The sequence below is a fragment of the Neolamprologus brichardi genome, chromosome 8 (assembly GCF_056152115.1).
Source record: "Neolamprologus brichardi isolate AB-2024 chromosome 8, ASM5615211v1, whole genome shotgun sequence".
Lineage (NCBI taxonomy): Eukaryota > Metazoa > Chordata > Actinopteri > Cichliformes > Cichlidae > Neolamprologus > Neolamprologus brichardi.
The window spans coordinates 1,574,057-1,586,672 of record NC_142111.1 but is presented as its reverse complement, the minus strand read 5'-3'; the positions used below and the strand labels follow the sequence as shown (position 1 = coordinate 1,586,672).

At 44.8% G+C, this 12,616-nt stretch overlaps 1 protein-coding gene across 4 annotated transcripts in view; it reads left to right on the top strand.

Moving 5' to 3' along the window:
- The window catches only part of caskin2a (CASK interacting protein 2a), a 66,076-nt gene extending 55,325 nt beyond the window's left edge, over window positions 1–10,751 (top strand). For all 4 annotated transcript variants that reach the window (XM_087845248.1, XM_087845250.1, XM_087845249.1 and 1 more), the window contains 5 exons: window positions 1,417–1,518; window positions 1,619–1,757; window positions 1,973–4,219; window positions 4,503–4,740; window positions 8,501–10,751. In XM_087845248.1, coding sequence (XP_087701374.1) covers window positions 1,417–1,518; window positions 1,619–1,757; window positions 1,973–4,219; window positions 4,503–4,740; window positions 8,501–8,597 — 2,823 coding nt within the window. In that variant the 3' untranslated portion in view covers window positions 8,598–10,751. The remainder of the gene's footprint in view (window positions 1–1,416; window positions 1,519–1,618; window positions 1,758–1,972; window positions 4,220–4,502; window positions 4,741–8,500) is intronic.
- Window positions 10,752–12,616: the final 1,865 nt, after the last annotated feature.

Here is a 12,616-nt window from a genome sequence, read left to right as displayed (position 1 = left end):
TTAGACGTTTCTTTGTTCTTTGTACTTTTAAGATGTGTTTGTTTTTTGCTTCTTCTTCTTTTACATAAAACCTTGGGATGACTGTTTTGTGAAGTAATATGAAAATGAATTTGTTCCATTTCAGCCTGAAACCCTCTGAGCCTGATATGTATGTTTATAAAAAATGTTTACTTGACATGACTGTAACTAAAGCACTCTTTTTTTACAGATGAAAAAAAAGATTTCTCTTGGCTAAAGTACAGTTAGGCTACGTTCACACTGCAGGTCTTGATGCTCAATTCAGATTTTTTGATCAAATCCGATTTTTTTGTCTGCTCGTTCACACTACAAATAAAATATGACAGCAAACGTGCTCTAGTGTGAACGCTCAAAGCGGCCGCATGCGCAAAAGAAGACGTCACACACAACGCGCTCTGTTTAGACCCAGAGCAAACAGTATTGTTTGACTGATGGCCTTAATATAAAGACTTCAGACTTCACGTTTCCCAATTTTTGCTTTAAGTTATTTTGTTATTTACATAATAATGTAGATAACCTAATAATGATCCTTATTGCTGTTTTAGAGGAGGGGTGCTTCAAAGGATAGTTGCAGATTTCTGTCAGAATCTGCAGATTATACAGAACAAATAAAATGTTCACGTTTCTCCAACGTTGTCTTCCCAACAGTTTCACCGGATGGCCAGGAAGCGTTCACGATGTCTTATCGGGTGCTGATAATTGGCGTCTGTCTTGTGTCAGTGACATAAAAGACGGATTTAATGCGACCTGACCGTTCAAACAGCAGTCGCTTTCTAAAACATCGGATATGTATCGGATTCAGTACCACATACGAAAGTGACCCAGATCGGATTTGAAAATATCGGATTTGTGCCGTTCACACTGTCACACCATGATCGGATATGAGTCGCAGAGGGTCAAAAAAATCGGATTTGATGCGCTTTCGCCTGCAGTGTGAACGTAGCCTTATTTAATTGATTTGTTGTTGATGTTAATGACAGGGCAGCACGGTGGCACGGTGGTTAGCACTGTTGCCGCACAGCAAGAAGGTCCTGAGTTCAATTCCAACATCAGGCCGGGGTCTTTCTGTGTGGAGTTTGCATGTTCTCCCCGTGTTTGCGTGGGTTCCCTGCGGGTACTCCGGCTTCCTCCCACCGTCCAAAGACATGCAGCTTGTGGGGATAGGTTAATTGGATAATCCATATTGCCACTAGGTGTGAATGTGCGAGTGAATGTGAGTGCGAAGTGTTGGCCCTGCGACAGACTGGTGACCTGTCCAGGGTGTACCCCGCCTCTCGCCCTATGACAGCTGGGATAGGCTCCAGCGCCCCCCACGACCCTGAAAAGGATAAGCGGAAGCGAATGGATGGATGGATGGATGTTAATGATTCACTCATTATTTGCGTGGATGTTCTTCAGGATCTTACAGCTATCGGAGTGACCAAACCAGGCCACAGGAAGAAGATATCGATGGAGATTAGCAAGCTGAGCATTCCCGAGTGGCTCCCAGATTACATTCCTGTGAGAAACCAGTCCCTCCCTCTTATTTGCCATATACATCATGTAAACAGCTGGCTGTCTTGCAGTCATTGTAAAAGTTTGTCTGTGTTGTCGTGTTCAGTCGGACCTGGGGGAATGGCTGAGTGTGATTGGATTGCCTCAGTACCAGAAAAGATTGTGTGACAATGGCTATGACTCCATTGCCATTGTCAAGGACATCACCTGGGAGGACCTGCAGGAGATAGGCATTACTAAACTGGGTGAGGAATTTCTATAATTTTCTATAATAGCTTCTCTGATCGGTGACTGGTCCGAGGTGTACTCTGCCTCAGAGGCTTTGAAACTGAATGTTTTGTTTGCTTTGACTGCTTGTGACATTGTCAAAGCACAGAAGGGGCAGTATTTGGAAATGTTTGATCACTTTTATTAAATCTTTTTGAGCTCTGTAATAAATAAATAAATATGTGTGTTTCAGGTCATCAGAAGAAACTAATGTTAGCAGTGAAGAGACTGTGTGACCTGCATCGCTCTCGTAACCATGCCGACAGAGGCGAAACTCTCAGACGAAAGCTGCCTGCTGCTCTCGAGCTGGTGGTTATCGAACACACGCCGACACACAATGCTCAGGCACGCGCCGACACTCCATCCAATGACTGTTGCTCCTCCCCTCGTACTCCCAGAGCCCTCCTTTCCTTCCAGGACAGCGAGCTGAGCGTGGAGCTACAGAGTGCAATGATGGGAAAGGCGGGTGGAGGTCCCGCTGAGATGTTCAGCATTAAAGGCGTGTCCTCTGCAGGTGGAACTGCCATGTCGGTCAGTCAAGAGAGCATTGGCATGCGTTCGCGGGGTTCAGGGAAATCTGGGAACTCTGGAAATGTAAATTTGGCTCATTGTCAGGATCAGCAGGCCGTACTGTCTTCAGCCAGGACATCGAGCCGGTCTGAGGAGAGTTTAAGTAGCGGTGCAGGGGAGGAGGTGAAGAGTGGAAGAAGCAGTCCTGGAGGCAGAAGTAGACAGAGACCCAGTGAGTCATGGGTGCATCAGAGTCAATCTGCTATCCCAAATAAAATCCCCTTCTCCCCTCTCACACCTCCACTGACCCCCAGCAAGATGCCCCGCTTTGCCTACCCAGCTGTGCCACCTAAAGCCAAACACTTCCACTCTCCTAACCGCCCTTATCAGCCTCACCAACACCCACTCTCCTCCCCATCTTCACCATCCCCGCTAGCTTCCCCGACACAGAAGGCTTTCAGTTATATCCAAGCTCAAGCAGAAGTAGTCAGTGGGGCTCCACGACTACTTTCCAAGCCACTGCCTGGGGCTGTCCCGCTGCTGGGGCCCTTACTTGTACCGGGCCCAGCCAATGTAACTCAAAAAGGCCCACAAAAGAAGCGCTCGCAAAGCCTGAATCGCTATGCTCTGTCCGATGGTGAGCCAGATGAAGACGACAGTCCCACTTCCCCTTGTACCTCTGCTTCCTCTGCGGTCGTGCCATCTTATGCCACCATGTCACGCAGGCCGGGACGTGGCCATGCAAGTCCTCTAGGGGCCCAACGTCACATCAACCGTAGCCACTCCTTTGCCGTGCGCTCTCGACGCAAAGGTCCGCCTCCACCCCCACCTAAGAGGATGAGCTCGGTAAACGACACCCGTGCGTGTCAACCAGGAAACCACCAAGGAGTGGAGCCAGAGGTGAAGGAAGGGGTAGAGACGGAGAGTGCAGGCAGTGTGAGGAGTATCGCAGCCAGGCTGGAAGGCAGCAGCAGCAGTAGCCCATCTAGAAGAATAGATATACCACCAGCCCACCTCCCTGTTTCACCTGCATTCAGCCCTGTTTCCTCACCGATCCCACGTGGATTTCCTTCTCACACCATCACTCAGCACTCCAAACCTGTCCCAGCCTTGGGTCTCGGGGGCCTTAGGAGGGTAGGAAATGAAAGGACAGAAGGAGACTTCAATAGACAAAGAGGTAGAAGTACAGAGAGAGACTCTGGTGAGGACGTGAAAGCAAAGAAAATTGAACACATATCAAAGAGTGCTGCTGCATCTCCCAAGCACAGGTCCAAGGACCATCTACCGTTTGCTGAAGAAGGCAACCTGACTATCAAACAGCGACCCAGGATAGCAGTCGTTAGTCAGCCAGGTGCTGAAGTTAAAACTCCTTCAGAGGCGGTGCAGACCCCAAACAGCCTTGAACTCCCAGAGTTCAATCTAAAGGAGTCTGACACGGTGAAAAGACGGCACAAACCCAAAGACAAAGACGCATCCACTCCTGAAGAGGTTAGCTCCCCACACAGAAACAACAAGCACCCAGAACCCAACAGCCTCCACACGCACAATGACATCAGTACACTGAGTGACGATGAAGCTCAGAGGCCACACAATGTTTTCCAGAGGATAGGATCAATGGGAAAAGGCCCAAAGCCTCCAGTGTCCTCAAAACCTTCCAGTCCCCTCAAACAAACCCCCAACAGCAAACCAACAACTCCTCAAAAAATGGTTTCGCCATTGCAACCAAGCGGACAAACAGCCATCCCTAACCTCACGAGCATACAGATTCACACAGTCTCCCCAAAGCTGAAAAGCAACATGTACATTCAGACTTGTATGTCCAGTCCAAAGCCTGTGAACCACAGACAGACCTTCACGTCCGAACCTGAGAGTCCGCAGAAAGCCGTCGCTGTGCTGAGACTCCCTCAGAACAGCTATGCAGCAACAGCAGGTAACAATGAAAAGACGATATAATATCAACAAGGCCATCAGTGACCCATCTAGGGTCAAGCTTGGCTTTTGTTTTAGCCACATGTTGAGTAAGCACATTTTCAAATCCACTCTTTCAGATTAATTTTGGCACGACGGTTTTATTGTTAAAGCTTTTAAAGTTGCTATAAAAATGGCTGGTTACATAATCCAGTCCCAGTGATCCGGTGGATGTTAAGAGGTTAAACTTGTTTCCTAACAGCGAGCTTCTTTTTGACGGTTACATAATATTTATTGTTCCTCAGGTCCGAATCTCAGCATGGCTCAAAGTGTTGCCTTTGCTGCTCCACCGTCACCATTGCTGAACTCTTGCTGCCCACCCTCGGCACTACCCAGTCAGCCAGGAAAAGGATGGGTAACCCCGCCTGGTGTGGCCAGTGTGGAGATGCTGGCCCAGAAGAAACTAGAGCAAACTAGTACATCACTGGAAGCTGCTCTCAAAGTAGTGGAGACCAAACTGGCACAGGGGAGCAATGTGGACGGGTAAGAAGTATTGTACTGGTGTAGTTGGGGTGGTGTGCTTTACCTGGAATGATAATATTGTGCTCTTCATACTGATTGCTGAGCTGTGGTACCGCGGTAACCGTTGGTTTGCACTGGTTGTTTGAACTGTTCCTTGTGAACATGCAGATCTGACAGATCAGCTGCTGGGCTGTAACTAAAGTCCCAGTAAGGTGACTCTTAATACAAAAGTGCAAATGTTCAAGAGGTCAAAGGAGCTTGCAAAGAAAAGCGTCTGGACTTCTTTAAGTTACTTGAAGACGTTTCACCTCTCATCCGAGAAGCTTCTTCAGTTCTAAGGACAAATGGTGGGGAGTCCCAGATATAAACTTAGTGGGAAATGTTCAAGAGCTTTCATTCCTGCAGTGATTTGGGACAGTGGGATGAAAGTACTGGGAAAAAGCAGCAGATTAGTCAAGTGCTGTCAAGAGCACAACGAGCTAAATTTTGTTGTAAATGCTGTTAACTAGTGAGGACACAGTCTACAAGCTTTAGAGCTTGTAGACTGTGTCCTCACTAGTTTGCTGTTGTCAGTCTATATAACCTGTGGAAAACTTGAAATCATGAATCTCCAAAGAAAAAAACAAAACAAAATTTCTTTTTCAGTTTTTCTTTTGTCTTCTTTGTTTTAGCACCTGCCCTCTTTTTGGGGGCATGTAAGCGTTTTTAAAATTGAGAGAAGGCCAAATGTTATCACTGATAGAAACATGTAGTCTCAGTGTAGTTAGCACTGCACTGCTCATGCTAACTCTAAATTTAGCAACAGGGAAAATGCCAAAAACATCTGCAGAATTTAGTGAAGGTCCTCAGTGAGCTAATTGAGTTTTGTCTTTGTAGAGCATTAACTTTGTCCTTTGTTTAGTTTAGTTATTTGTTGCTCCACACTGATAAAAAGAGAGGCTACTACAGTAAACCTGGTTCTCTTTCAAACCTCGCTTGGTATTCCACTTTGGAAAGCGCCCTTTGGCATTGACCCCCTTTATAACAGCCCTTGGACCCATACCAGACAAAGTAGTTCTTCCTGATGTCCATGCAAATGGGCGCTGCAATGAGCCAAACTCAGTTTGCAAGGTTATGATAGTGGCCAAGGTTGTCTGTCAAACCTCTCTTGGTAGCTCACTATGGTAGATGTAGACCCCTCTGAGATTGCATGGTCCAAACACTATAACTTCTTCACCCAGGAAGAGCACCACCTCACACAAATTTAAGAGCCCACTGAGTGTGCCGGTGAAGGTTAATGTTAAGGCAGTAAAACCTAACAAATGGATGTGGAAATTTCCAACTAGCAGCTGCACAGATGCTCCTGCCAAGAAACACCCTTAAAAAGGGCCCATGAGGTAGAATATGCACGCAGGTGCGCAGGAGGTTGCTATCCCTGGCATTCATATGCCATCACAGTATCGTCTACCACCCACTGTGACAGCTGGTATAGGCTTCCCTATGTGCCAAGGAGCCTGGAACACATAGAGCTGGTTGCTTTTTACGATTCCCTTATTTCTGTCTACATAAATGCATAATTCTCAGACAGGACACAGCGAATTAAGCCGCCTCTCGTTCTCATCAGCAGATGGCGGGGTGAAAGCTTATAGCCTGAGAGCGAGGTAACAATAGGTAGACTCCCTAACCTTAGGCACAGAGGCTGAGTTAAGGCGCAGAACCACTTTACTATAGTTGGGTTTATCTCTGAAGTACACACTATTTGCCATCATAAGGTCAGCATGTGGAAAGAAGTCTTACACCATGAGCGGTCTCAGTCAGCCTGAAAGGGAGACCAGACTCATTTCCATTTAGCCTTTCAAATGTCAGGCTGAGAAAATTAACTCAAATGCTGATGACAAATCTGTCTGCAAGGCCTAGTCACTGCACAAGGCAGAAGCCATGATTGATTGTGGAGCAGACAAGCTAGCTCCGCCATCCATGGCCAAGCTGTTTCAGTGCCTCACCCAGCTCAGTACTGAGGGCATGTGGCTGAGGAAATGAATACAGCAGCATTCCCGTGAGAGGGTCTAGTTTTAGCCATAATCACTAATACTCAGCCTTGAGAGCTAGCTATAGCTTCACAAATACAAACACAAGCTTCCTTGACGTGCTAGCTTTGTTGCAGACCCACGTGTTATAATGGCCTGCATTTGTATAGTGCTTTACTCAGTCCCTAAGGACCCTAAAGCGCTTTACACTACATTCAGTCATTCACACACTGGTGACGGCAAGCTACATTGTAGCCACAGCTGCCCTGGGGCGCACTGACAGAGGCGAGGCTGCTGGACACTGGCGCCACCGGGCCCTCTGACCCGTAGAAGAATAATATTTTCCACCTATTTATTCATGCATTCTCTTCTACTTATCCTTATCAGGGTCACGGGAAGCAAATCCCAGCAACCATAGGGTGAAAGGTGTTATACACCCTGGACACAACGCCAGTCTGACGCTAAATCTTGTGATGAAAATGTTAGTGTCAAAAAAATTCCTGAAACAAGAAAAGCTAATGTTTGAGGATCAGCAAACAGTTTAATGGATAATCCTGTTCCAGGACCACCGAGGAGCTTTAGTGATCTTCACAGGAAAGAAAGCAAACATGCCTGATGTGAGAACAGGGGCTAAGATAAAAGGGGGGAACCGTGTCCTTTAGGGCTGCCACAAACGATTATTTTGATAGCCGACTAGTCACCGATTATTTTTGCGATTAGTCGACTAATCAGATCATCATCCATTGTAGTAAAACGACAGCTTATTGCACCAGCAGCATCTGCTCTTATATAACTATCATTAGCTTACAGCTCGAAGTGTTTAAGGTATGTGCTAACTAAAAATAAAGACAAGACGATAGTTTATTAAATTTTAATGAAATGTGCAGATTGTTTCGGTGAAGTTTAATAAACTCAGCCGATTTACTCAGGAACAAATAAAATACTGAAAAAAGACAAACAATAATATTTTTAAGTTATCTAAGTGACTTATATATCATGTTTAACCTGAGTATCGAAAGACTGCAGTGGGTTTGAAAATGATTTTCCGGGAGTCCGGTGTTCTCACGGCTCTAGTGAGCCTAGCCCCCGGCTAGCTATCGAGCTAGTGGGTAACAGACGTCTCCGAAAATGTCGGAGCGCTTTTGAAAATATGTGGTGTCTTGATAAACTGAGCAGATATTTGAGGTTTACACAGCTACATTCTCGCCTGAAAACATGTTAAACGTTTATTTTGTGACCCAGAAAGAATAATAAGAGTAATATTAAAACTAACTAGCTGCCGCCATTGTTGGAAACTGAGCTGGGCTGCGCTATGAATTCTGGGACACAGCTTCTTCTTCTTCGGGGTTTAACGGCAGCTGGCATCCTTGCACATGCAGTGCTGCCATCTTCTGTTTCAGTCCGTTATTACACTGTTAAATCCTACTACTTATTCCTGTGTCTTTTGGGATCTTACAAAGCTTCAAACGACGCGTCGACTATTAAATCAGTCGTCAACGATTTTGATAGTCGACGTAATCGTGACTAGTCGACTAATCGTGGCAGCCCTAATGTCCTTAAAGTGATTGGTCTGTTTTAGACAGACATGGTTGCCATGGTGCCAGAGTGCTTGACTACAAGCTACACGATACCATGCATTCATATAGTGCTTTTTCTCTATACTATACACTATACAAACACTTTATCTCACATTTGTAGCTGTTCTTAATCACCAGTTAATTTGACAGTTAGCTTAACTGTTTTTTTTACTTCACATTGTCCCCTCTGTTTCCTAGTGGGGGCACCACAGTGAAGGCAGCAGGCAATATTCTGGATGACATTGGCAACATGTTTGATGACCTGGCCGACCAACTGGACGCCATGTTGGAGTGACCTCGCAACTTCTGTCCTGCACACAGAAAAAGTTTCTGTCTCAAGGGAGCAGCAGACAGAAACCCGAACAGTGAGCACGGGGTCAGAGGGGAAGAACAGAGAGCGTGGAGCTCAGCACTTCCTGGGGTTTAAGATCAATCAGTTTGTGAATATTTGAGGACTTTCCTGCACAGCTTTTCCTCTGTTTTTGAACGTGAGCACTTCGCCTTAGGACACACACCTGGGAAAGTTATTGGAGGGAGTACAAACAGCCGCCAGAAGAGCTTCCCGATGTTGTATCTTCAGTATCACTAAAAGGGAATAAGAGTCCGTTGTATCCATGTAACCTGTGTATATACAGACACGTGTTTATGTGTGTAGTCAAATATCTTTATACTGAACATATTGACCTGTGATTATATTTATACTTATATATGTTGGGTTTTTTTAACCAAAAGAGTTCCTATTGGCTGCTTTAACCCATTCTATTGTATATTAGCAAGATGAACTAATATGTATATTTTGCTGCTTATGGTCTGTATGTTGGGGAAATGATTGTTTAATATAGGGAAAGAATCATATTTCATAAATGTACATTGGATTGGCGTGGACCTGTTTTAACACAAGTGTTTGTTGTTGTTGTTCTTTAAAGCACTGTTACTGTCAGTAAGAACAGATGCTGATCGGTTTTAAAGTTATTTAGTAACAGAGCTCATCTCAGGTTGGTGTGGTACCGTCAGCATGTTTCATTTCAGCAGTGGCCAAAACATTTCGTGGAAGGCAACATGTTAATGAACTCAGACTGAACATGGAGTCTTCATTTGCTGCCAAAATGTTTAATTGGCGTATTAACTGATAGTTATATATTTGATTATATATTTAAATGAACAAACTCGATGTGAATTTGACATCAAATTTTTAAGAGGCTTTTAATTTTTTTAGAACATTGTCTCTCCCATTTTAATTTCACAATCAATCATTTAGCATTTCCTGTTTCCATTTTTTTTCGTTCAGTGTTAAATGTTGTTCCAGCAGTGTTCAGACTAAATCCCACAGAGGTTTTATGTGCCAGATTTCTGACAACTTTTAGCAATTAGTTGCTTTTGTCTTACACTCTTATAGGTCTTTGAATGCAGTATAGGCTCACAAAATATGTCACAAACGCTCTGTGGCGGGGCAGGGGAGGGGCTGGTGGCCACATGGAGGGAGCAGGCGGCGGTGTCGCGCTGACAAGTGGATGAACTGCAGGACCAGACTGAGTGCCGGATGCACGTGATTGTGATTCTGGCGGCTCGGCTCAGTTCCTGGCCAACACCGCTGCCGGCGCACCACAGCTGTATGGGAGTGGCAGGTGTCCGACCTGCTCCGGTCCCCAGGGTGAGGCCAGCCAGGATGCCGTCTGCCTCCACACCCGTACCCACTCCTCAGGTGGAAGCATGCTGGTGCCTGCACCCATTCCTGCTCCCCGGAGGAGGGCCGCTGAGCAACCTCCGCGTCCACCACCAGCTCACTCACCTGCTCAGCCGGGGCCGGAGAAACTGTTTGTTGTTAAAGAAGAAAATAGAAGACTTAGTTTGTGGGATCAAACTGGTTTAATTTGTAGAACTGAGTTGTAAATTGAGAAAATGATTACTTTGAGTTTTGTATCAGTTAAATTACTCTGGCATACTTCAGCCTCCGTACAGAGCAGGGACCAGTCTCCTAACTGTAAATAACCAGCAAAGTTTGATAAGAACTTCACTTTGGATTTTTGTTCTTCTGTTTGTTTGTTCTCTAAGAATAATCGCTTGTTCCTGCTGCAGTGAAGACATTTGTCAGCAGATGCTAAATCTATTGTAGCACTGACAGTTACTCCTGTACCGATTCACTTTAAAATTCTCTTTTAGAGAATGGAGTCGAATCTCTCTCCCAAACCTTTGCTGGGAAGATTTGGTTAATGGAAGCTGTCATGTTTTTACATTTTTTAAGATACCAAGCATGTTCACATTCATGCAACAGCTTCTTTCTCTGTGGTTTCGCTCTTCTGTTTTGTTTATTAATGTTTCCTTCTGAATTCTGTGTCAAACCAGAAATAATTAAAGGGATTTGTACTGACAGGGTGCTGTTGTTTTGCTTGTCAATATAAAATATGCATTACTATTTCAAGATTTTTCATTTGTTTTTCCATTCTCATTCAGAGCTTTTGATGTGCCATATAGTTGATGCAGACATTGTTTACAGTTTACAGCTGATCCATAACCTCATCTCTGTACATTTAGCAGCTTTTTGTGTTCAGTCACATCTTATGGCTTTAATTTGCATAAGATAATTGAAGGAATATGTAATATTTTTTTCTTTTGGGGCTGTAGAAGCAGCTGTAAGTACATCATCACCACAAAAAGTTGATATGCTGATAACAGTAATATATGTAGGTAATATAGTTTGGCTGTTAGCAATAAAGGGAGTGTGAACTTACAAGGCGAGTTCACACAACCGTCACCTCATGTCCCTTTATATTGTTGGGTAAAGACACAATTATTACCACCGTTGTCTTTCTCCACCATTATGTTAGTTTTCTGTGGCCAAGAGGCTTAATAAAACAAACAAAAACCTGACTGGATATGATGGGAATCACCATGAAAAGGGGCATTATATGCATCATTTGACTCCTCTGCACAAAATGATCTCTGAGTTCTGCCTCCTCCAATCAGTGACTGAATCAGAGGATGTTGTTAGAATAGATTAAAAAGAATATCAAACAACAGAATAATGGGCAGTTAGGAATAAAAATAGATTACTGCAGCTCAGCTCACTGAGCAGTGAAATAAACACTTCATTTCAAATGAATCATTGAAACGTTGAGTGTGCTTTTGTTGATGTTTAAGGTAATGGCAGCACATTAGAGCTCTGAAACTGGATACATTTAAACATTAAAGGTTACTGTCCCATAGCCTAATAGAGACGGAGACATTGTTTTAGTTTATTGGCAAATCTAAACTATGTGTTTTTTTCCCTAGTAGATGCAATTTTAGCAGTTCAAAATAGACTTGTGCAAATACATTTATAGATTTTTTTGCACCACCAGCTAAATACATGCACATTCCAGTTCCAATGTTATGCACAGCTAGCATTTGCCCAAAGTCAAAGTTGACAACAGCGCCCTGTGACATCACTGTGAGTCCATAGTGGGGCGATCGTGGCTCAAGAGTTGGGAGTTCGCCTTGTAATCAGAAGGTTGCCGGTTCGAGCCCCGGCTTGGACAGTCTCAGTCGCTGTGTCCTTGGGCAAGACACTTCACCCGTTGCCTACTGGTGGTGGTCAGAGGGCCCGGTGGCGCCAGTGTCCGGCAGCCTCTGTCAGTGCGCCCCAGGGTGGCTGTGGCTACAATGTAACTTGCCATCACCAATGTGTGTGTGAATGACTGGATATGTAAAGCACTTTGGGGTCCTTAGGGACTAGTAAAGTGCTATATAAATACAGGCCATTTACCATAACAGGCTGACGTCAGCACGTTGTAATATAAAATTGTGGAACATCAACGTTTTAGGATAGCCCTTCTCTCTGAGCGCTCCTGTTAAACTTGCTTCATAGTCGGCTCCTTAGTACTCTACAAATGTGGTAAATACAGACAGATGTGAACAGATGTGTAAAACCTAGTACATCCCACAATTCAGGAGGCCACTGCTATTGTGATTTGGCACTATATAAACAAAATACAACTGAATTTTGGGTCAATCAATTTATGGTCGGCAACATTTCTTAATATAAAGTGTTAATATCACCTCTGTGATAAATATTTCATTTCTACCCCAGGAATTAGAAAAGAAAGAAAGAAAGTGTATTTATTGATCCCTGTGGGGAACTTCCTCTCTGCATTCCTCTCTGCACTCAGTGAGGCGGTGGGCAGCCATTGGGCGCCCGGGGAGCAGTGTGTGGGGAGGGTACCTTGCTCAGGGGTACCTCAGGGTAACTGTTCAGGGGAATCAAACCCCCGACCTTCCGATCGTGGGGCCACCACTCTACCTACTGAGCTATCCCTACACAGTGAGGCCACCCTTCGG